We start from the raw sequence: 26200 nt of genomic DNA on the forward strand, positions 1-26200 counted from the left end.
ACATCATTCGCAAAAATTTTACGGTGCGTCGGAAGTGGAGAAAAACTTAACGTTGATTTGTTTTGAAACATTTACAGTGGCAGTAACAGAAGTAACAGAGAAAAACTTATTACTTCATTAAAATCACATCAGATACTAGACAAGTTACATTGGAATTTGGATGTTCCATTTGTCCATCACATTCCATGAACAAAGTTACTACTAGTGAAGCTTAGTATCCAATTACAAGGTCAAACAGTAAAAATAGGAATGCATGTTAGAAACCAGATCAAACTGCCCCAGTTACTGCTACAGATTTATCATCAAGTAGCTACATTACTCTCCCTGCCTACAGAAATCCTACAACTACAAGTTTATTAGCTTTCTCCAGCTTCTCAACACTTGCCGGCAATTTTCCAAAGCGCCTGCTTAATCATCCCCACTGGTGAGATCGCCGCTCCTCGAAACTGAAACCAATTCAGAAAGAGAACAGTTAATGTAGCAGCATCAGAATGTTTGGATATGAAAGCAAATCAACGTGAAGAATTAATGTTCAAATGGAGGACTTATGGATGTTGGATTGACTAATAATGTGAATGATTTGGGACGGGCATTTTAGATCAATGGATATGTTCTAGAGCCGGTTAGAATGCAACTACTAGTACCATTAAACATATTGTATTACGCCAGAAGGCTCAGAAGTACAAACCTTTGATTTAAGGTTCAACGTGAGAACACCGTCAAGGGTGGATGATTGGACAGAGTGTGCATCTAAGTACAGATTGTTAATGGCATCCATTATATCAAGCAAGATATATTCCCGGTAGGGGCATCTCATCCCTATCACAACCTCCTGCTCTTTTACACACACTTTCACATCTAGTGGCAAGCTTTCTCCGGGAACAAGCCTATTGAGATACGGGTCAGTTTCGTCGATGTCACAGGCCTTTCTCTTGTTTAATAAAGACCTTTTCACATTGTCCATCTTTGTTTTATCATAGTTGATTGATGTCTTCTCTACCCTGTTCAGGAATTTCATTCTAGCAATCGCTTCCACGGTGTCCATGGAGGATTCCATCTCTTCTGCTCGTGCCCCAAGCTCTTTCAAGTACTTGATCGTATCATCAAGGATCGAAGCTTTATCAACCTGAAACAAAAATCAGTAAATTCAAATTATGGAAAGTATGTCCTTGCTAAATAGTAAATAGTACATGACAGAACATGAAGATTTAAGTCAAAATAAATGTAAATATGGTTTTCAAAGTTACCTCAGTGATAGAAGGAACCATTGACCTGAGGACAAACAATTTTTCACTCTCTCTCATTTTATCATGTTCCCTGTGAATATCGTCACCTTGCAAATTCGGAAGCACATTTTTTCCCGTATTTTCTTTTCCGGTCGCCCTAGGAGAGCGAACACCAGACATTAAAGGAACTGTGAACAGAATCTTCTTTAATATCTTCTGATGTACTGTTGGCCTACAACCACCAACAACTCCTTTCTTCCATTTCATAAAACTGGATTTGCAATCTCCATCACAAAAACATGGATTTTCAATCAACTTCGTTGAGCTTGCCAGAAGAGCAGAAAGAGTTCTTTTGTAGTGTACATGTTCATCAACAGATCCGAGATCCAAGGAACTTAGCTTTGTGTCATTGAAGTTTTGAAGTTCCTTTACATTGACATGGTTCGCATTCTCGCATTTAGCAGAAGAGTGAGCCTTTCCTTGATTAACAAAAGCTTCAGATATGCAGTCACTAGAATTCATGGAATCTTGAACGCTGAAGTCTTCATCCATGAAATGCCAACTCTGAACCTGAGAAGCCGCATTGGTACCTTCAAGCATCATGGAGTCTTCTGTCTGATGATTGTGATCACAACCATTAGAACATCCATAAGGAGAGTCCATGTTGACCTCTTCATGGTTTCCATGTAAATCGTTAATTCCCCTGTGATGAAATTTGATTTCTTCCGAAGGGGAATATAGGTTCTCTAAATCCAATGTATCAACTACGTCATGGTCAACCTTGGCAACTATTTGCTCTGAATCATCGTCTGCTTTATGAGGGGCAGAGGAAGATTTCTCACAGCAATCGGGCTTTGAAAAATCTAGTAAGGAAGCCTTGATGTGTTGAATGAGATTAAGGTCCTCCATGACCTTTAGATATCACACAAGGAGAAGAATTACTTTAACGAAGACACAACTTAAGACTGTTAAAATAACTGGAAATTGAAAGTAATTTAACTAAAGAAGAGAAATCACCAGCTCAGTCACACCTAGCTCAACGACACCCCCCAGGTAGGGAAAGCAGACTACAGTCTGAAAGCAAAAGTGTCATCAATATCACACTGATGACGTCGTGAAGTAAACTAACAAATTAAACATAATGTAAAATGAACCAGAAGATGAATACCACAGAGGAATCACTATACCTGAACAGATGCACTCTGTGAGCAACCGTTGATATCCATCCATAGAAAAACAAGTGAACAGAGAAAACAATAGCAGTCAGTCCACTTTCCGGCTCTTAATATTAGACAATCATAGGAGCTGAAATTAGCAGTAACTTTAAACAAATCACAGCCAAGAAAAACCAACCTTCGCCAGCAAAGAGCGAGAGAAAACTTTACTATCCGCATGTTGAGCATTGCACAACCAAATGGTCTGCCCAGTTGCCAATGCTCTTCCTGGCAAACTATACAGAATGTGGAGAACTAAGTTACAAAATCATAATATGGAACATATAAGCTGACATGAAATCTAAAAGCGAAAGAAAGGAAAACACATAAATACATGCAAAGAGAAACATTAAGCAACAATGGAAAATTTTTAAACCAGTTGAAGAGATCAGTACAGTACCCTTCGCCAGGATTGAATACGAAGGACATGCAAAGCAAGTAATACCACTCGGCATCTGTGAGATCTTCCGGGGACAATGCAGCAGAAGGTGCCTTAGCTTGCTGCTCAGCCTCAGTCTCACCGTCTAGAAGAGACTTATACAGCTCTCTGAGTTGCACATTCCTCTGTAAACCCATTTTATCGGTTTTAATTTCCATGCCTTCAACTGTTTTTCGGGTTTTGATGTCTCCATTGTAGTACCCTTCACCCCATTCCAGCACCCTACAAAATAGTGATCATAATTTACAGCTAAACACAAATTATCCTGAGCAACAATAACTGATACCCACCTAAGAAACCAAAAACATGGGTTGAAATTTGTTGAATTCCTAGCCAAGTAGGCAAGTACTTTACCCTGTAAAGAGGACATTTTCACTTTTCAAACTACCATTTACCAGTTTTCCTTCCAAATTAATTTTATTCTTTCGCTTTCAAAGGGATTTAAGCTCAAATGCAGGACCTGAAATTCGCTTTACCGGAGCGTTTAAGTACTTAAACAACATGAGATCCATATTAATCTCATCCATTTTTGTACTGCAGAACAACTCCATTTCCAGTACAGAAAAAACTAGTATACCCCATTTAGCCTAGGTCTCACTAGAAAGGGAAGTTGGTATATCTTGGACTCAAAAACTTTTCCCATAAAATGTACAAACAGATAGCATTCATCCAAATACTTAATTTAAGCACCATAAACATCCCCACACAGAAATATCAGAAAACAAGACAAACTGAAAATTGTTCACCAAAGAAACTAAATTAAAATTAATATTAAAAAAGCATATTACCCTTGTTGTGTAGTTGACAAGGACCAGAAAATTGCATAGCTCCACTTAATACTCCTCACAGCAACAGCAAACTGTTTTCTCAGATTCTCTGGCACCCTCTCATGGTTCTGAGCCATATTTTCCTACAAATGTAATTCAACTTACACAAGGAAAAAAACCCACCAAGCTCATCAGCCAAGAGAAAAGAAAACTTGGGTTTTTATTCTGGAATTTGGTTTTAGCTGAATGCCATTAGTGATTTCTGCAGAAAACCCATGAATTATATCAGAGTTTTGGGGGGGGATTTCAGTGAAGTATGGCATATATTTCAGAGTTCTTTGGAGGCCAGAAAACCAGAAGGCTACAAAATTTAGGTTTGGAGTTTATCTTGGTTCTATACTCTACAAGAAAACTGTGAAGTATGACTTTTTGTGGTGGTGGTAAAGCCAATGACTGGACTGGCAATGGAATGAAAGTGTGTTGGATTAAGTAATTTATATTCCTGTGAAACAAAAGGAGTAATTTACTTGGTTCCAAACCCAATGTTGGACTTAACTTCTTAATGAGGCTTCTGTATTTAGAAACTATATATTTTTATTTGTCCTATCAGCATTCTACAGTATCTATACTATTTATTTATTAATAGAACATTTTCTTGTTAATTAAAACTCTACTAAATTACCACTACCAAACAAAAACAAAAATCAGAGACAATTTAGTAATTACATACAACATGAATTTTGTTGTTTTCTACTTCACCCCCACAGTTATGTAAACATAACAGGTCGTATTCATAAATTTAAAAAATAAGTCAATTTATTTTACCTCCCTCAAGCACACCCGTAAGGGTGCGTACCATTTGCTAGTATTTATTAAAGACAAGGTTCGTTGGAAAATATACTATTTTAGTTATACAATTGAATTTGAATACATATGAGAGAATACATTGTTTTAACAAACTTAGCTAAGCTTAAGTTTGGAAAAAAAAATTATGTTTTATTTCTTTTTTATAGCGCTGAATTTTAAAGCTTTTAGAAAAACCAAATTTGTGGAGAAGAGATTTTGAATTTGGGTGAACAAGTGATCAATTGGACCTACCTAATCAATTGGACCTACCGACGTCTACATACGTTCTTGAGTTCGCGAGTTTAATACAAGCATAATTCAAAAATTCGAGGCTGCATTATGTCAATGTCAATGTGCCCCGCGATGGTCGTGATGGTGTTGTAACATGAAAAGCAATTTTATATGCTATCATCATGTTTATGACACGTAATAAATCATGTGGTGGCTTGAGATTACTTTTGTAAAAGGTGTTCATCAACTAGAAGTGTTTTATTGGAAATTATGTTAAATAATTTATTAAAGTATTAATTGCTTTATGTGGTCTTTTATGATTTAGAAGCATTTTTAAATTATTTTGTCAGAGTTCCAATTATTTTAAGTTGTCACATATCAAAGAATGCATTGTTCTTAAGTGAGCTAGAACGATAATTCAAGGCTTCATTTGGTGTATAATATTGAATTAAATTAGATTAATAACTCACTGTATACAACTTTCAAACTTTGTTTGATTTAAAGGTAGAAGATAGATTTATCATAAACAAAACGTATCCCTCTCAACCCTATCATTTTTGTAAAGAGAAATGATAGAGTTTGATCGTCTAATTTGTTTTCAACTTACAACTTGAACAAAAATTTAAAATTTGACCTTCATTTCCTAATTAGCTTACATTGAATCTCGTTAATCATCTTGTTAATCTAGTCATAAACAAAAGGCAAGGCCTTAGTGGTAAGAAATTATATTCCAACTAATACTGGAGAAGTTCGTTTGTTTATATTTCGTTCTAGAATGAACCACTAAAATTTGATGCAAATAACAAAAGATGATGAATGAGTTAAGATCATGATATGTTGAGAGTTTAGATTCCTCAAACAATAACAAGAAAATTATTTGAGTAAGTATGTAAATATACAAAAGAAGTAGAGTAAATTGGATTCTCTTTCCACATATTCTCATCATTTCCTCTCATTTTTATGTTATTGTCCTTATAAAAAAATTCAATATAATATTAATGTAATTTACTCTTAAACTTTCAAATAAAAAAGTCAAAAAAAAAAAAAAGGGTGAGCAGAGAATTCTCGTCCCACGAGTTTTAGGCCACACAGAGGCCTATTTAATGTTTGAGTTACTCCTTTCGGACCGACCATAGGCCGATAGTGATCAATGATGAATGTTGGCAATCAGATAGACTGTGCACTTGCACCGATACACGTGATCAAAATTACATTCTACTGGTTTTTGTGTCAGTCCAGATTTATAGCTAATTATTTCAAACGGGCGTGGTTGTGATGATGCCATGCGCACTTCTTCAGTTCTTCTTATACATTATGAAAATTAATGTACACATGACGTGGCTACATACTAATATTTTATAAATAATATTAGATAGATTAAATTTTTAATCAAATTTACATACAAAATAATGAACCAGCTTCCTCGCCGGATTCATTTCCTAGGGATCCTAAAGATCACGCAATCGTGTCCGTTTATCATATATCGTGCGATCAGTTTTCGTTAAGTACAATTTATATTTGAATTTTAAAATTTAAATTTTAAATGATTTCTGACCGCACGATATACAGTGAACGAACACGATTGCGTGATCTCTAGGATCCCTAGGGAATGGATCCGGCGAGGATCCTGGTTCCAAAATAATATGTTACTAATAAAAAATAAATATATTAATCAACATTTAAATAATAATATAATCATCAACAATCACATAATTCAATTTATAAAATTTAATTTAAAATTTTAATCTCCTTAGCATTACCAATGACTTATTGTATTTAAAGAGATAGTTAAAAGATAGGAAGGCCAAGAGGCTATACAACAAGCATTTTTGATAGTCTAAAATGTAGCCCGTTCGAGGGTTACAAGTAGCCAGCCAACTAGGATATAGCTCGGTTACTGGAGAAGGACATTGCACACATTCGGGCTACAAGTGGCATATATTCCTTACATCATCTTTAAAGGAAATGTCAAATTTTAAACATAAAATTTAAATTTTGACAGCTTATGTGGTATTTGACATTTTTAAAGTTTTGTTCTCCAATCGATATATCAAATTAAATTATTATTTTATAAAATAAATTATTAAACTAATTAAAATTTAATAAAGGACATTTAAAGTTTAATCAGTAATCTATTCATCTTTGAAAACAAGAAAAAAGTATGATAATTGCATTGGTCAACTCAACATTAATTATAATAAATGATTAAACTAATTAAAAATTAATAAAATACATTTAATAATTAATATAAAAAAACATTTGAAGCTGCTGTCAAATTTGATAGCAACCTCTTTTGCTGCTAATCCATGTCATCGCCACATAGGATTTGACACTTCGGTTGGAGAATATTAGTGTAATTTTTTTTAACTGCTATAACTGATGTGTACATTTTAACATTTACTTTGGAGATGCTCTTAGTTGTAGGTAGACTCACAATGTGAAGCCATGAGACTTTTGAGCAGCTATGTTAGAATTTTCTTCTCTTGCTTACCCTAAACACTCTTTATATGGACGGAAGTTTTAACGGCGTTGCCCAAAAATACCAATTGTCTACATTGTGACAAGGTTAAAGACCAAAATTCATGAATTTTTAATTTAAGGATAAAAGTGTAAATTTGGCCAAAGTGTACAAACTAATATTCCAATTTTCTCTAATTTGGATTATATCATAATATTGTTGGAGTAAAAAAACTCAAATTTATTTTTGTGGGTAAAAAGAGTTTATTTATTTACAAGCAACGATATATTGATATTTCATGAATAATCCTAAACAATACATAGGTGCAATTGGGGTACAATACTTTAGTGATCAAGAAAATTATATGGAGTAAATTTGCCCAAACAAAACAACAAAGTAAAACCTTAAACGGTTACCACATGTACCAAAACTTCATCATCACCCATACGAATCTGTAACAAAACGATAGATATAACAAATTTGTATCGACGCTTGCAAAAGGTCACTGTCGAATAGCGAGGCTACATAAAGTTATCGCATAAACGAGACCACATAAAGTCATCGTAAGTAGATGAGACCATATAACACATTGCTCAACGCGAAAACCATATCCAGCCATTGTTGTAGCGCGGCCACAACACTCTGTAGGCAAGTTTATCCTCACAGTACAACAGAAGCAATTTAAAAAAAAAAAAAAAAAACACACACACACACACAATACCAAACTAGTCCTTAGAGTGCTCCCAAAAATTGCTCTTTATCCCGCCAATACTACACTAGGTAACCCAGATCTTGACCTCTAATATATTTGCTATCTTCCACCACACCCATATGCATTATATATGCACCCACCCACATCTTTGGCTCTTTTCTTTGTACTAATGTATGTCCACCTCGACCGAACCCACCACCATCATTTCATCAAACTCACCACAAACTCAAAAAAAGAAAAAGAATAGCTAGACAATCCATGAATCCAAACTTTAGAGCATATTTTATATCCCAATTTAAAAACCACTAGCGAGTTGTCACTTGAGTTTGTATATGTTTGTCCACTACTACATGATATAAATTATGACATTAAAGTTAGAGGGCAGCTATAATTTAATATCCAGTGTCGACTAGTACATAGATTCGTGTTTAATGTTGTCCTTCCACATTTCTGGTTTGTAGGTTTTGATTGGTGTTGCATGGTACGAAATTCAACCACAAGGGGAAAGCTACAGATCACTGAAATTAATGTTGCTTCTGGTTTTAATAAATTACTGCTGTCAAAAGTGTAAATTATGAAGCTTATGACGACCAATAAAATGGCATAAGGAATTGATATGTCCTTGCTTGATTAGGGTTTCTCTCTCTTGAAAAACATAAATTCGGTTGCATGATATGTCGCTGTTCTTGTCAAAATTTGATACATATACAATTATAGAGAGGCAATTCGTACTCGAGCGTAGAGAAAAAAAAATAGCGGCAAGTTGAATTTTTCATATTCTTAAGCTTTGCAAACTTGGACATAGCCCAATTGGAGTCTCTTGTAGTTTAGTTTAGATTACATTTTAATATACAACATTTTTTTTACTTTTAACTTATAAAGCTAAATACATGTGCATGACATATAAATAGAGAGGATCCTTTTCGGTGAGACCGTTTACTGCCATGTTTTATAACTAATTCACTCATGTATTATTGCATGTGTAGATTTCTTATTAGTGCTAAAAAACTTCTACCGCCTCTTTATTCATTGTTCGAAGGAGAATAATATTGTTGAATGTTGTTGATTGTCCCGATAAAAGTGACTCTAAACTCTAATTTCTTATTGTGATCAGAATACGATGGTACATCACATGTTTTTATATAAATAGTGAAAAATTTTACTTTTTAAGTTATTAAAATTTTAACACATATATCATACAATTTGTATAATGACACATGATGTACCATTCCGTGTATCAATCACACTAAAAAATCTCTTGTTCACAGTTGTTGATTGTTCGGATAAATATGACTTTCTTTTTTAACTCATTTAGTTTCGGCTTCAAACCCTCTTTCTCCTTAATCAGCAGTATTTTCTAAGTAATATTAGTAGCCAACTCACAAAAGAATAGCAATCACATGGCGATAAATACATAATCCAAGTGACGGTGTACCCTGATTATCTTTTTCTTCGTTTTCACACCCTCCCACATGTCACATGTGTCTTTGTCTTGAGCTTTGACCACTTGAGGGAATTTGATAAACAGGATGTGCCTCAAATGAATCAGTCCCGAGCTGAAAGGGGTTTGGAATTTTGCCTTGCATGCCTGCATGGTGCCTTTCTCGGACTTCTTCGTCTTCGTCTTTATCCTCTTGTCCCCTTGTTTTCTAGTTCCCTGTTCAGAGGAAGAAAACATATGACAACAACAATAAAAATCAAAACCCAGTCACGGGCTCGTATAGAAGGATTCTGTCTTGCTACTTTTATTAACAAAATAATAATAATATTAATAACGACCCTATGTCCTATATTTTGAATTTTTGTTGAAGGAATATTATACAAGAAAATAATAAAGAGATTATTTATTTAGACCACATGTCACCGATAAAAATTAAAATCGTTGAACAAGCACTTAAGTAATACTTCAATCATCAACATCAATGTTATGTGATTTACAAAATATGCTTTAAGTAAATGATCTACCTAACATTAGTTATACACATACAGAAGAGCGCTCAATACTCAAGTATTACCTAGTTAGTAGTTTAATATAGCATTAACAACTGATTTAGGTCAAATATTTTTATAATTTGAACCCACCTCTGGTCCAACATAAATAATAAATTAAAAAACACAGTAGCCGAATTTAAGAAAATAAATAAAACCAAAATTTATGAAAATTTTGATTAAAAGAACTTCAATGCAAAATTTATACTTTTATATTTGCTCATTTGTTATGCGAATATTTGTAAATTTGTGGGGTTTGAAAAATGAGAAAACAGATCTTGGGGACATGTTGGAATAATCCAACCTCGATCTTGGCAGATGTTTTGCGTAAGGAGTCCACCCCTACACGTAAACGATGGTCACTTAATTATTATGAGTAGAACGTCTCAAGTTCATCTCATATTGATGATTAGCTCGATACCTTTTTGATGTTATATAATTATGTGACTTAATGTAAATTGCGCCCCTTGTACTTAATAATGGTAAATTGTACATAAAAAGAACTCATGTTCGTTATGGTGCCTTATGCAATGTGGGAGATTAATGGGTATTGTGGTTGTTAGTGAAGGTATCTAATAAATATTTCAAGCACGAAGATAAATAGACTCAACAAACAAGAACACGACTAATGAACTATTCAAGTAATACAAAACAACTACTGAAACGCTACAAATGCTTTATAAAATCACTAAATAAAGGACTTTCAAAATGATATTCTTCTAAGAATCATTTGAAAGACCGCTTGCATCTTGACATTTTAAAGTTCTTTTATCTTGTTGTTGTAGTGCAGTTCTAACTATTCTAGCTTATGTTTCATGAAATTTAAAATTATCTTGACCAAAACATAGTGTAATTTTTTTCTTAAAACAAACGGATTTTCTACATTAAATTAATCTAAATAACAAGAAGAGAGATTCGTACTTGAGTGCAAATGAGAGAACATACTGTTTTTTCACTTGGGGCTATTTGATAATCATTTTGTTTTCAGTTTTTATTTTCACTTTTTTGAAAATTGAAATCTTGCTTGGTTAACTACTTTTAGTTTTCATACAAAAAAGTGAAAACTCAAGGTTAAATTTTGAAAACTCAAGATAGTAGTTCTAAGTTTTCAATTTTCATTTGAAAAATAAAACATGGAAATAATTACCAAACAAGATTTTAATTTTTAATTTTCAAAAAATGAAAATAAAAACTGTAAACGTAATAGTTATTAAATCACCCTTAGCTAACTTCAGGTTAGATGAAGAGATTGAATGCGAATGACAAAGTTATTAATGTGGGATGAGTTACAAAAGTAAAAGAGCCATCTCTATTACATTGGTTATTAAATGATCCTTAGCTAACTTCGGTGAGGCTATCCTCGTCCGATTGCTCAATCGGGTATTGTAGGGCCCACGAGTAGTCTGACTAATTTGGTTGGGGTGGAGGCGGATTCATTTCCATCTAATTCATCAAGTCCGAGATCCTGACCGTTGAAATTTGATCCAACGGCTACAAATAGAGAACTCTTTTAAAAGTTATAATAACTGTAACCGTTGGATAAAATTTCAACGGTCCGGATTAGGTGGAAAGAGATCCGGAGAGGATCCCTTTCCGGGTGGAGAGAGTTTTTTCTAATTTTGGGGATTTAAATTGCCCAATTGTCCAAGAAAATTGGGATCTAGTGGACTTGCTCTTATAGGGTAGAAATGCACTCAGGCAATTACTATTTTAGAAAGGCAATGATTATCTATTGCCCAAGAAATTGGGATGGAGTGGACTTGCTCTTATAGGATGAAGATGCACTCAGACAATTACTATTCACAAATGCAATAACTTCCTATTGCCCAATTAATTGGGAAATTATTGCTTTATGGGGTGGAGTTGCTCTTATGGCTTCAATGTGCATATCGTTATTCTAATTTGAAACTTCTCCGTGATGTTGAGTTTTTGCATCAACATTATGAGAAATATTCCAGTGTACAGAAAACACAGTCTAGTACACTAGGTGTTATAATATAATTGATTAGAAATATTTTTTTAAGTCTCAAATTAATTGTATTATTACACTTGATGTACGAACTGTATGTTCTGCAGATGAAAATTTTCTACAACACCACATGCAATGGAACTTAATAATTGCCTTGCGCAAGGCGCACACCTGTAAGCTTCTATAGTTCTTTTTAATATTTTATTTTTTTTAATTTTAATTTTGATTATATAGGGTGACACTAACTTCAGAAAGAAGATAGTAGGAAGGCCCATTTAGATGACTCGACAAATTTTGGTTCAATTTTAGATCATCAAATTCCAAACCCATTTGGTTTGGGTTACTGGCAATGGACTTTAAAGCAAGCTTTTGTGATCTTCTATTGGGCCTAGAATTATTCATTTGAATTTTACAAAGCCTTAACAAAAAGTTTTCGGTACTATTCACTTTAACGAAAAATCATATTTTTATACTAAAAAATCAATTCATGTACTATTCATTTTATCCTTTATTTTGTCCTTATTGTTAAAACTCAAAGTTTTCAAGCATTTTTCATTAGTTTTTCTTAAATTTTATCGTTCAAAATTGTTAGTCATAAAAGTGTGTGCTTTCAATTTCAATTTAAAATTAGAATTAAAATTAAGCATGAAATATCAATTCGTTATTAAATCAAACAACACCCTGTCAACTAAGATAACATTGAAATTGACAATTTTTCGAAACTTCGAATATTCCAAGTATTTCCAAACTAGAAAGATTGTTTGACACCAAGACATTTTGGATTGGAAATCGAAATTCTTGTTTCAATTTGATCCGTCCGAAATCACCCAAGTCTAGCTGCTAACGAAATTAAAAATTTGGATGGGAACCTCCACGTAGATTGCAGCTGAAGATCAATTTTGATGGTTCGGTTATTAGCTCCAAGGCGTCAATTGGATTGGATATCAGACATAAAGTTGATATGCCTATTGTTGCTAGAGCAAGAAACTTGGTAGAGAATAACAGTTCTACAGCTGTGGCTTTAGCATTGAGGGATGCTCGTTGGTTGGCTAAAGGAAAGGGTTTCAAGAATGTTTGTGTGTAAGGTGATTCTAAACTAGTCATTGGTGCTATTACAAGCTTTTGCTCAACTCCTTGGCAACCGAGGAATATTGTAGAAGACATCAAGTGGTTGGGAACTTATTTTGACTCCATTTCTTGGAAACACATTTACAGGAAGACAAATTTCTTGGCGGATGCAATCACTAGCTCTGATTTTAAATTTTAATGTTTAGGATAACTTTACCTTCCTTGGCAAGAAAAGCTTTCTTATTCAATTGTATTGAAATTGGTTGTGATTGTCATCACATTTTTCAGTGATCTAATTTTTTATATTAAAAAAAAAAGAAAAAAAGAAAAAAAAAAAGAATTGCCTGCCCAATCAATGACGTGTGCGGTGGATGATGGTCTGTGACAGTCCATCCGTCACCGCTCATACCCACGAAAAACCGTTTTCGTTTCGTTGAGCTAAAATAACTGTATCTTAGATCTGCAAACATCATCACGGGTTCTCTCCCCGCCACTCCACCTGTTTGGTTCCCGAGAAAACTTTCTGGAAAATGAAAAGGAAAATCGTCTTATACCGCCACTCCACTTCCCCTAGAAAGTTCCCTGCAGAGTAAAACATCAGTGGCTGCCGATTCCGAAAGATTCAGAATGGCACAGTTCTCATCTCCTCAAGTATCCCATAAACTGAGGCTGCCACGCCCGCCGGGTGCTGGTTGCAAAGCCAAGACAATGGCTTCGTTGTCGTCCAGCGGGAAGACTGCGATAGCTTCGCTGAAGCTCTCTCAGGGTCTTTGGGGCTTGCCGGAGCTCAATTTGTGTCCTTTGAGACTATTGGGGAGTGATCCGTCTCGGAGTTTCGCCGTGGTGAGAGACAGTGCTGAGGGGACTGTGGTGGGTGAAAATGTTGACCACAACAAGGTGAGGATGTAGCAGCAACTCCTCTGTTTTGAATTCAGTTTTGTTTTTCAGAATTTAATTTTGGGGTGCTTTGTTTGGAGGAATTGTGTTTGTGCTGTCATAATTTGAAATTTGGAACCTTTTTCTGGTTTGATGATAGGTTGAAGACTCTTCGCTGGAAAAGTTTGAGGAGCGTGATTTTACTGGCACGCCGTATGTTCCTGTATATGTCATGTTACCCGTGAGTTTGTGAAGCACTCTTTTCTACTCTATATTGGCTTTTGAAATTTGTTATTGTTCTTTGTCAAGTTGTAAACTTTCATTCATTAACATTGATCAAAGCGAAATCTTATGCGAAAATAGGATCCTAATTAATCGTCTCGTATTATAAAAGACTGTCTAGCTGCGTACGTGTTACTTGTATATTTGTACTTGGTTTTTAATCATTCTATTGTCAAATTGTTAGATTGTTAATCGAGACTGTCGATTAAGTGAAATCATGTTTAAATGTGTGATCATGATTAACAATTTAGCAAGTAAACACATTTTTGTTGGGTTTAACCGTTCAAATCATAGTGAGACACATGCACAAAATTGCTGTTTGAATTTTTGTTTTTAATCTTGTTCATGTTGATGCTATCTTTTTGTACAAGTCATGGCTAATTGTAGTTGTTCTTGTGTTTCGTGGTGGGGGGAAACTGTCAGTTGGGTGTGATCAATATGAACTCCGAGCTAGTTGAGCCAGAAGCTCTGCGAAATCAGCTACAAGTGTTGAAGTCGGTTGGTGTTGATGGTGTTATGGTTGATTGCTGGTGGGGAATTGTAGAGGCACACAGTCCGCAGGGATATAATTGGAGTGGCTACAAGAAACTATTCCAAATTGTGCGCGATCTTAACCTTAAGTTACAGGTGAGTGATATATACTTATACTAGCATTTTCTTTTTTCTCTTTGCTTGTGTATTTCATCGTCTGTTTCTTGTTTCCTTTCAGTAGCCATGTCAATTACAGTGCCGAATTTCAGATTTTCAGTTTTTACAGATGTTAACCTGCACTAATCTGATAATTTGGGTTTTTTCTTTCCTTTAGAACTGATAATGTTAAGTATCCTTGTACAATGAATGATTCTGGAAGTATCATGTTTGTCTCCGACATGATGCACTTTTGTTGCTGTAGGACATAAATCTGTAAAAATCGTCTTGGAAACTTTTTTAATTGGTCTTGGAAACTTATTTGACCTTTGTTGATACGTGATGTATATTTTCATTTTTAGAGTTAAATTTTGTCAGTCAAAATACATGTTCTGAAACAGTTCAGAAGGCTTTGATTTGGCCAGATAATCATTCGGGGTGATTTGTACCAACCTTTTCTTTCTTAATTGGTTGTCTTCAGTTAATGACTGGCTATTGTCTTTTTTTTTTTTTTTTTTTTTTTGAACAAACGATATTATCTATCCACTAAGGGGGAGGGGTGGGCTTAGCCTCACAATGGGCTAGCAATTATATGGTTCAAACTCGCCTTTGGCGAGAATCGAACCTAAGACCTCTCACTTACAAGTGAAGAGGAATACCACTTGATCGTAATACTAAGTGGCTGACTGGCTATTGTCTTAGGTAAAGGGGCATAAAAGTCTTGAGTAGATTGCGGAAAAGTAATGCACTGATAGCTTTTCCTTTTGTAAATTAGTTTGCGAGACTATCAGTTAAAACTCATTTTAAACAAGAGAAAGATTTTCTGCTTTACATTTTTCCTTTGAATATGCATTTTGGATATGGTGTGCATTGTCTTACTCTGTATTGCTGTAGGTCGTGATGTCATTACACGAGTGTGGAGGCAATGTCGGGGATGATGTGCATATCTCACTTCCTCACTGGGTGACAGAAATTGGCCAAAAGAATCCTGATATATATTTTACTAATAAAGAAGGGAAACGCAACACTGAATGTCTCACATGGGGAATTGATAAAGAGCGGGTTTTAAGAGGCCGCACTGCTGTTGAGGTATAGTATTCGAGAATTACTTAGTTATGCTGGTTTTTTAATTTCTATGGATTGCCATAGCTCCTTTCCTATATTTGATTTCTTTTACATGTTCTACTTATCTTTTAAAAGAAGCTATTGGTAAACCTATTCCAACTTTTATACGTTCTTTATTTCTAAGAACTCTTCTTTTGTATGCCATAAGAATCAGACCCTATGCATTCTCACTGTTTGATGGTGAGAGTTTCTATTCTGTTATTTTATAATGGAACCAATGCAGGTTTACTTCGACTACATGAGGAGTTTCAGAGTTAAATTTGATGAATTTTTTGAGGAAGGAATAATATCAGAAATTGAAGTTGGATTAGGTCCGTGTGGAGAGCTACGGTATCCTTCTTATCCTGAACAGCATGGTTGGAAATATCCTGGTATTGGTGAATTCCAGGTACCTTAATAAATGGTGATCATTCCTTTCATTAGTGGCAGGCATGATAGCTAGGAGTTGACAGTTATTTGTAAATGTTAATTTAGTAGCCCTTCATTCATCTGTGATTATGACCTTCAGCCAGTAGCTCATTTGATTTATTACTTCTATCTGAACTTTGAAATAGTTCTCTGATTCAACCTGGTTCGGTGCAGTGTTATGATCGATACTTGATGAAGAATCTGACGCAGGCTGCAGAAGAAAGGGGCCACTCCTTCTGGGCCAGAGTACCAGATAATGCAGGCTCTTATAATTCCCAACCACATGAGACCAGGTTTTTTCCGTGACGGAGGGATTATGATAGCTACTATGGCAGATTCTTTCTTAATTGGTACTCCCGTGTTTTGATGGATCATGGTGACCGTGTAACTTGCTCTGGCCAATTTAGCTTTTGAAGGCACACGCATTGCTACAAAGGTGAGTCACTTTATTGGACATTAGTTCTACACGGTTCCCTCTTTTTTTTTTTTTTTTTTGTGGAGTTTCTTTATTTGATTTATGACAGGTATCAGTATCCACTGTGGTACAAGACTGCCAGCCATCCTGCTGAATTAACTGCTGGATTTTACAACTCCTGCAATCGTGATGGGTATGCGCCAATTTCTGCAATGTTAAAAAAGCATGAGGCTGCTCTGAATTTCACATGTGTTGAAATGCGCACATTAGACCAACATGAGGGCTTTCCGGAAGCACTGGCAGGACCCCGAGGATTAGTTTGGCAGGTAAGCACAGAAACTCATGTGTAATTACTTCCTGGATTTTAAGCATATGTAAATCACCACCATTCGGAAAAGTGAGCTGGATGAGTAGAAACTTAAAAAGCATCAATTAGAATTTTGAGCTGAATATGCATACTTCTTTTATTCTTGGGAAGGTGGCCACATTTAGTGTCCGAGTCAGTTGCTATTTTGTGAATAATGATCTGCTCAAATTCATTCTTCTCCATCTGTCAAACAAATACTTTAAAATTTTTCTAACTAACATGGGCAAGTAACACTGGATCAAGAGGGGCGGTCTGTTGTTACATGTGAAATGTCAGTTTCCCTTGGATTATGTACCAAAATATTATCTGTGTAGCTTTTTTGTTTCTTTTTGATAATGTTTTTGGATTTCAATTTTTTTCAGGTGCTGAATGCTGCATGGGATGCTAACATTCCAGTTGCTAGTGAGAATGCTCTTACTTGCTTTGACAGAGAAGGCTACAACAAGATATTAGAAAATGCTAAGCCCTGGAACGATCCAGATGGCAGGCATTTATCGGCATTTACCTATCTCAGATTAAGCCCAGTTCTCATTGAGAAGCATAACTTAACGGAGTTCGAACGATTTGTCAAGAGAATGCATGGTAAGAGTTGTAAGACCACATGGTTCTCTTTTCGTGCATTGCTACACACTCAAGCATGAGCACCCGTTTGCACAAACTCGCATATATTTCATTTTATAGCAAGAAAAATAAGAAATACAATGCACTCTTTGGCACGTCCTCTTGTACGCTCAGAGGTTTTTTTTTTCCTCATATTATGTTGTGTTGCTTGGTTGCACCCTTTGAACCCCTGCATAAGCCACAATCAGGCATCTCGGATAAGCTCTAATTCAAGCCTTCTCTCTAAAACTGGAGCTTATACGAGAAGCTGAAATCCAATTAATGAAATAATGTAGAGTGGCGAATGTATATTCTTAGATTCATGTATGCTTGTGCATGTAACTTCTTCTAGCCAAAGGATCAACATTGGTAGAAGCTCTTTGTTTACACATTTCTTATCAATCAAAGCTGATTCAAACTGACCCTACACTCACATTTACTGAATTTCTTACACTCCAAGATATGGAAAAAAAATTAAAGCATATTTTGTTGTCCTACGCGTCTATCAATTGTCGCTGCATTTTGTTTTCGGATAGATTACCATGTATGTAATCTATATCATATGCCTGCTGCTATGATCTGTACAATACGATTGCTATTATGAGACGATATGTCTCACATGGTGTAGCGCTTGCTTTGTTGGCCTGATCCAACATCTAAATTTAATACACTTGAAAACGCAGGAGAAGCCGCTCCTGATGTTTAGATCAACTCAAATAGACAGCACACCGGTTTCAGCGGACGGACGAGGGGCTTGCTGCTTCGGAGAGAGATTAATAAAAACTTCGACTCGTGTGTGTGTGCAAATCTACATATAGGAATAATAAAAAAAAGTTTTCTAGCATTCTACAGGTTTGGTGTATTAACTGATAAAACTATGGTTACAAACTTGTAACCGATGATGGTAATTTATAAGATATTTCCATTCCAAATCTCACAAATGCATACTCATGTCATGAGCCTTGTTTTTAGCTACAAGTTACTAAAAGTGACGAGAAAGGATACAAACAACACCCCACTTGTAAGTGATTCCAGATCAGCTCAACAACGATGGTTGTTTGTGTGGTTGCAAATGTTGATGGAGGCTAAATTGCACAAATCATTAGTGCGCGATATGGGTTATATGTCAATGTTACTCGTGTGCACGGGTGACACTGACATATGACCCGCACCATATGAATGATTCGTGTAATTTGACTAATTTTCAATTAGAGATGGGGACGATTGACTGCACCGCATGAATGATTCATGCAATTTGACTAATTTTCAATTAGAGATGGGGACAATTGATTGTATTGGCATTGTATGATCGATAATGTTGTTCAATGCAATTAATATATCATTTTTAAATTGTGAGGAATTCAATGACGCGAGACTTTAGAATAATAAAAAATTTTATGACTTTTTAAGTCTTTTGAAGGAACAAGAGTTGTAGGTTCACAGTTGGAATAATGAAATTTCCACACAATTAAGACAGAAGTCTCACTTTCTAATTGATAGATATTCTTGTGTTTGACTTGTGACACATGACACTTTTATTATGGTTTAAAAAAGTATAAGGGGGATTTGTGTGTGTATACCACATGGATAGGTGATCTTCATGTCAAGCACCAAATTTTGGCCAAATGTGATCAAACTGGGTTCAATTACAATGTATATCATAAGAGGTTTGGGGTGAAATCCAAATATCATATTCTTCTTCATCAAGACATCAATGCCTTGTCTATTGGGGCGAAGCGCAAAAAATAGATGGACAAGACTGATGAAGAAGCTCATTAAGCTCGTGAAAGGTAGGCCATGGCAATCCGTGCAAATGGGTAGATGAGAAGAGCAAAAATAAGAAAACCTTTGACTGCTTGATAAGCTAGTCAGTCTACTATGGAGGACCAGGTTCTTCAATATCAACCTCGAATAATAGTTCTTCACTAATTAAATCTGTTTTTAAAGTAAGAATTTATAATACATTATTTCACTTTTATAACTAAGAACTTGATCATCACCTAGCTGCCAAAGAACATGTTATCTCTACGTTTGAACATATTGGGTCTTGAATGTCACCCACAGCCACATGAGTCTCTTGTGGGCATAGAGAAGGCCTGGGGGGCATTTGCAGACATTCAACATCTCCTCCAAGCATCTCGATTAATTTGTGCATCGAAGGGCGATCGGTTGGCTTCATTTGAATGCACCACAAGGCGGTTATAACCATCTTTTTGATTACATTCTTTTCCTCCTCTGTTACGTTGTCCATCTCCAAGTCATTTCCCACATTATACTGATCGTATACCCACAGTGGGAAGTAGATTTGGCTTGAATGCTCTACCCTTGTATTCAAATTCTTCCTTCTGCTTGCCATTTCCATCAACAACATTCCGAAACTATAGACATCGGCCTTGTGTGAGACGCCTCCAATATTTTTGTAGAACAATTCAAGAGCAATATATCCCATTGTACCCCTCGCTGCCGTCAACGTGACAATGCTATTATCGACGGGATACAACTTTGCTAGCCCAAAGTCAGAAACCTTTGCTTTGAAGTTCTCATCAAGAAGAATATTATGAGGCTTGATATCGAAATGGAGAATTTGCATCTCGCAACCTTGATGTAGATACTCAATCCCTTGAGCCACTCCAAGAGAAATCTCATACATTTTGTCGATAGTTAAAGGCACACTTCCTTCTTTGGAATAAATGTATTTATCAAGAGAGCCATTAGCCATGAACACATATACTAGAGCACGCTTTGATCCCTCAACACAATAACCAACGAGTCGCACCACATTGACATGGCGAATCCTTCCAATGGTAGCTATTTCACTAATGAAATCTTGGCCATTAGCTTTGGACTTGCCCAGAACTTTAATTGCTACAAAACGGCCGCTGCGTAACTTTCCTTTAAATACCGAGCCATAGCCGCCTTCGCCCAACTTATCCTTAAACCTTCGAGTCATCTTCTTGATGTCCGAGTAAGAGTACCTTATAGGCACGAAATTCTTATCGCGCTGGAGAAAGTCTTCTATTGTACTATACATTGACAAATGTCTTCTTCGCCATTTATAGACTAAAAATACAGCCGCAATTGGAATGCCAAACAGTAGTCTTGCTGTAAAAAATAAGCCTGCAAAAATATATATCACCAAAAGAATCATAAGATAAGAAACTTATATGTTAGATCCACACTACTTTCAACTTTCTTCAACTTCTTTTGTTTCTAAATTACATTTTACTTTGTTTCATTCATGACAAGTTGGAATCTACACACGCACATATACAACTAATAATTCAAGCTTTTCTTACCGATGCCCATCAGTATTTCCCATCCACCCACTGCAACAAAATAGCAAAGAGTAACAGCCAATTATATCAACGGCTATATGTTTGAAAAGTGAATAAAAATCAAAGACTTGACTACATATATGCAAGAAATACAAGCTCTGTCTTACCGATGGAATGGATGTAATGGAATGGAAACCATCGAGGAAGGTATCCTGCAATAAATACCAAACAAAATTCAGCACCGGCAAAACACTGGACTATATAGACAGAAGCTAGCACTTGAAGAGACAGTCCTTACCAAGATCCGCGGTTCCACTCAGAGTATAACCTACAGTGACAGAAGTGAAAAAAATACACAACATTAGCAATACCACAACGAGTCTTCGTTAGTGTTACATCATCAAGTTTTGAAACATACATTTTCAGCGAGGCCTACAATTACGCTTTTGGTATATAACCAACAAGAGAATGCCAAATTTCAAAGATGATTTAGTTTACTGCCTGCCATGTTTACTTATAGGGTAATTATTCACAACCCCAATCTTGGGCCACACAACAAATTTTTACTTCATTTTTTTGAACATTGCAATATCATATATTAACCTACGTATCCATTACAACGTTAGACCTCTGTCTCCTTATCCATCAATTTGTCTGTTAACTGCTTACGTAACAGATGCGAGACCCACTCTCTCGCCCATCTGAATTGAAAAATTAATTAAATATTAATAAATTAAGAATTTCAAAATCCTTCGCACACTGCTACACGCTAGTGTGCGAGACTACTCAAAAACCTTAATCTAGTACTATTTAATTTCTCCTCAATAGGAAAATTAACGAAAAGTCCAAAAAAATTTAGTTTTAATGAAAAAGAATAAATAAAGGTGTAAGTGAATAGTAACAGAAAAGGAAAAATATGGTTTTTCATTAAAAGTGAACAGTACCGGAGTTGTTTCGTTAAAACTCCATTTCTCAATTCAATTGGGCAAGGGAGTGGCTAGCAATTGCAAGGTCATCATTTAATAGACAAATAAATGATAAAAATACAGAAGTCTAATATTGCAACGAATTTATAAGTTAATATATGATATTGTAATATTAAAAAAAAGAATGACGTACAAGTTTGTTATGTGACATAATTTACTTACTTATAATTTGTTGGAAGAGGATACACGTTGAAATCTAACTACAGAAGTTAGAGGCTTGTGTATACTCTAAAATCGTAAATATTGAATTTTAAAGAGAAACAAAAAGGAGAGACTTATTTTCTTCATTTTTGTTTTGGAGAGGGACCACTTACGGATTTTAGCCCATCGATATTGAAAGAAACCTACAGTAAAAGAACAAAACAACATTAGCATAACAACTGTTAGAAAATAAAATTCAAGTTGCTGCCATTTTTTGATACCTGTACAGCATTAGCATACACAAGAAATAAAGCAACATAATTCATTTGTCATATAATTGACTGCAAAATTGGGATATAGTTTTGGGAAATGGCCATTATATAAGAAAAATAATAAATTACATTTTATTACCTTAGATTTGAAGTTGATATAAATTCCTTACAATATCTTTAAAATATTTCACTTTCATACTACTATTTTATTTCAATATAGTATATCCGTTACATTTTTCATCTATCGATCCGTTAGCTTTCTATTGATCCGTCAAAAGCTGACGTGGTTGCCACATTTGTTTTATGTGGCTGCCAAATTTAAAACACGTGGTAAAAAAAATTATTTTTTTATTCATTTAAAAATAAATAATTAAAAAAGTTATTAATTAAAAAAAAAAAAAAAAAACAAGAACCCATCTTCTTCCCCGACCCCCCCCCCCGGGTCAACCCAAACACCCCATCCCCATCTCCGCCGCAACCCCACCACCCCCCCCCCCCCCCACCCCCACACCACAAAAAACCGAAAACCCTAAAAAACCCAGCTGGGTTTTTTGGAAGCGAGAGTTGCAGAAGGCACACAGAGGTGCCCCCCGCGGAGACAAGGAGAAGAAGACGGATCGGGTCTTGTAGCTGCTTTCTCCTTCTCAGTCCACTTCTCTTCTCTTCTCCTCTCTCTCTCTCTCTCTCTCTCTCTCTCGCTCTAGAATTCCCTTTGCTTTGACTGAGGTCTCCACTCACAATGATCGCAAGGACTGCTGCCTTATCGTCGATGGTAAGGTAATCTTCTAGCTCCTTCTAAGCTGCGGTTTTCAGTTACATTTGGGGATTTTGCATCTGGGTTTTAATTTGAATCTGGGTTTTGCTCTGATTGGATCTGTGTGAAGTGCTTTTTTTTCGTCTTGAGAATTCAATTCCCCCTTTTGATTTTGGGGTTTTGGGTTGAACAGCTGGGTTTTTTTTGGGGTTTTGGGTGGGGGTATGGGGGGTTCGGGTTGCAGGGAAGGGGGCGGGGAAGAAGATGGCTTCTGGGTTTTTTTTTTATTATTATTATTATTTTTAATTAATTATTTTTAAATGAATAATTTTTTTTTTTTTTTTGCCACATCAATTTGACAGCCACGGCAGCTCTTAACGGATTAATGGATGAAAAATGTAATGAGGTACTATATTGAAATAAAATAGTAGTTGAGGTATAAGAGTGAAATATTTTAAAGATGTTGTAAGGAATTGAAATCGATCTCAAACCTAAGGCGATAAAGTGTAATTTAGCTTAAGAAAAACAATTAAAAGTGTTTAGCTGTAATAGAAATATAGACAACAACCACAATATAAACAGAGTCTTAATAGGATGAAATGTTTATCTCTTTATATAGTTCAGATAACCTCATAAATATTGTATTATGAAGATAATATTGTTACGATATGAATATTGTTGATATATTTTTCAAGCAAAATGAATGGCTTAGCAGGAGGTTTCGCAAAGAAAGAATATATATTCCTCTTCCGTTGAGGAACAACTGGTGCTGCTCATTTTGTATACAACGATCCAAACTGTTTATATTTTAGTACATCATTCATAGATAAAAAAAATTAGAAAAATCCAAAACCATAAACACATTCAATTGTAGTAAAGCAAATAAAAGAAAACGATTTTTCAAAAAACACTAGTATGACTGGCATTTAAAGAAAGAAGTAAAAGATAGACAGTTAAATCATTGAAATACAATGTAAAATAGACCTACAAGCGATCAATCAAATAAGCTTATTTGAGAACAAAGTAATTATAAGTTAGTGCTTCATTTGAGAATTACGCACCTGGGATGGTGCGGGGAAAACATTGCAGGTTGAACATGGAATAAGTAGTCGGAGTCCAAATGTAATACGTGCCATTGCAGGTTGAACTGTGTATATATGAGTGCACTGTGTATATATTCATAACTATAAGAGGCATTGTAGTACCCCTTAGAGTAGTCCACGAGCATCCAAGCCATCCGCTCGACACTGCAACCCTCATTCCAATCTTCCATATCCATATGGCTTGGGCGGCCAACCATGACATAACTATAAGATTTTGGTTGGATCAAAGAAGTGGCACTATTATTCAAGCATGGAGCAGTATCTACGTACAGAGAAGAATTCACTGGGTTTCTACACATCAAGTAAAATACTGATGTTGAAAGCGGTGAATCTGTGCCATTCTGCGAATCATATGTATATGACATATAAGGATAGAGGGGCAGAAAATTTCGAGGCATGGAAGAGCAATTGTTGTTGTCAAGGCCAGGATCTAGAAGTCGGATTGTGTTGTTCTTGTAGTTGATTGCCTGTACGTAGTATTTGCCATAATCAAGTAGATCTAGAACTGTTGTATTGTTGTTCTCACAGGAAAGAGCATATCTTCTATCGCCACATGTCTTCGGATCATCGTTTAGTCGAAAAGGATAAGTTATGTTATGGATAAGGCCGCAGGAGGAGGTACATGAAGACTTACTATCATCCTTAGCGTTACAAGTTTTACTGCAAAAGCAAAGAACAAGAAAGGCTAGAACGAAAGGCCACCAAGACAAGGTGAAGGATCTGCTCCCACTTTTTTCCATGGGTAGAAGAGACAGAGAGAGAGAGAGAGAAAGTTGTTTAGACGGTTGTATACATACTCATATTATAATATAGGAATGGGGTTAAAGGAAGCACCTTCCGTGTGAAGTTCCAATTATTAATTAGAAAATATCTTAGAGGAAAGTCAGTCAATGATGTTTGTTGGACACAGTCGGTCAATAGCAAAGATTGACTTGTGCAATGAAATGAGAGGGAGGAGGGAGGCTTGAAAATTCTAGTGTTATTAGTGGAGGATAATTGGGAAGCTATGACAAAAATTTCTTAGTTAATGAACTTAACATAAAATTGGGTATCGATAAAAGTACCCTCTGAGGGCAGGGACGGTTTTTGGATGACAAAACCTAGAGAGGTGTGTTCAATTAAGATTTTGAAGGATTTTAAAAGAGTTATAAATTTCATAGAATTTTATGGAATTTCAAAGACCTTTATTTAGTATTTTGGTAGTGCATTTGTAGCATTTTAGTAATTGAGAAGAGTGGGTTGGAGACGAAGGTCACATCCACGAAAACAATCCAATACTTGCAGTTGAGAAGACAATTTAAGACAGATAATCTTTTATTTTTAATTTGTATGGTAGAAAAGGAAGCACCTTCCCTGAAGTTGCATGCAGTAAGTGTAAGAATTACATAAAAAATTAAGCTAACAATATCACCAACGCAGTGTTAGGATTACCAACATAAAAAAACAGATCAGTAACAACCAAATCATAGCATCACATTAGTCGCAAGGATGACTTACCTGATGGAGTCGCCATTGAATGAATAACAGAAGTAGTCTTCTACTTCCAATACCTCTTTATGAATTCTACTAGCGAAATAGGTTTGTAGTATTGTGAGATTTTCAACGGTATGGAAGCAGGGACTGCTTCTTGGTTATATAGCTAGGGTTTCAACCAATTCCACCCTATTAACGGAAAGGATATCCACCCTAATCTTTTCTAATCAATTAGAGTCCCATCATGACTCTTATACCTTGTATTCTCTTAATAAAAGGGCCATAAATTGATTGCAAGTAATTAGGACTCCAATATGTTTATTCTTTTAAGGCTCCAAGAATCATAAAAGATTTCATTAACTTGATTACCAAGTCAACTACTCTCTCAAAGATTCTCGGCATAATTCATTGTCATTCACAAATGGTTTTACATTCTCCCACTTGGATGTCAATGAGAACCCCTTAACGAGATAAATATATATGGTGATCACTTGAGTCCACTAAAGTATGCAATCATACGTTTTAAGTAACTTGTCACTTTGAGACTAAATGCAGAACCAAGGAAAACAAGGCACAC

General features: G+C 35.5%; 3 protein-coding genes and 1 pseudogene across 4 annotated transcripts in view; 1 reads left to right on the forward strand and 3 right to left on the reverse strand.

Annotated features, from left to right (window-relative positions):
* Nucleotides 1-92: 92 nt before the first annotated feature.
* LOC103957427 (transcription factor EGL1-like) lies at nucleotides 93-4127 on the reverse strand. Its single transcript, XM_048566260.1, has 8 exons — nucleotides 3668-4127; nucleotides 2841-3101; nucleotides 2580-2676; nucleotides 2414-2428; nucleotides 2244-2300; nucleotides 1248-2138; nucleotides 689-1126; nucleotides 93-446 (listed from the first exon to the last, which is right to left on the reverse strand). The coding sequence occupies exons 1-8, from the start codon at nucleotides 3781-3783 to the stop codon at nucleotides 375-377; spliced, it is 1947 nt and encodes a 648-aa protein (XP_048422217.1). The 5' UTR covers nucleotides 3784-4127; the 3' UTR covers nucleotides 93-374.
* A 9235-nt stretch (nucleotides 4128-13362) lies between these two features.
* LOC103957428 lies at nucleotides 13363-18551 on the forward strand (annotated as a pseudogene).
* A 971-nt stretch (nucleotides 18552-19522) lies between these two features.
* On the reverse strand, nucleotides 19523-25516 carry LOC103957452 (rust resistance kinase Lr10-like). Of its 2 annotated transcripts, XM_048566013.1 has the most exons (6): nucleotides 24109-25516; nucleotides 22195-22224; nucleotides 21193-21222; nucleotides 21062-21106; nucleotides 20916-20945; nucleotides 19523-20736 (listed from the first exon to the last, which is right to left on the reverse strand). In XM_048566013.1, exons 1-6 carry the CDS (start codon nucleotides 24350-24352, stop codon nucleotides 19616-19618), a joined length of 1500 nt encoding a protein of 499 aa, XP_048421970.1. In that variant the 5' UTR covers nucleotides 24353-25516; the 3' UTR covers nucleotides 19523-19615. The 2 variants fall into 2 exon arrangements, with proteins under 2 accessions (XP_048421970.1, XP_048421971.1); XM_048566014.1 differs by lacking the exon at nucleotides 20916-20945.
* Nucleotides 19523-26200, reverse strand: part of LOC103932520 (LEAF RUST 10 DISEASE-RESISTANCE LOCUS RECEPTOR-LIKE PROTEIN KINASE-like 2.1) — a 101169-nt gene continuing 94491 nt past the window's right edge. Inside the window, exon 7 of the mRNA XM_048566003.1 lies at nucleotides 19523-19628. The gene's annotated coding sequence lies outside the window, so the exon portion shown is untranslated. The remainder of the gene's footprint in view (nucleotides 19629-26200) is intronic.

This window comes from the organism of the source record quoted next, unplaced genomic scaffold, assembly GCF_019419815.1.
Source record: "Pyrus x bretschneideri cultivar Hongxiangsu unplaced genomic scaffold, Pyrus_bretschneideri_v1 Contig40, whole genome shotgun sequence".
NCBI lineage: Eukaryota > Viridiplantae > Streptophyta > Magnoliopsida > Rosales > Rosaceae > Pyrus > Pyrus x bretschneideri.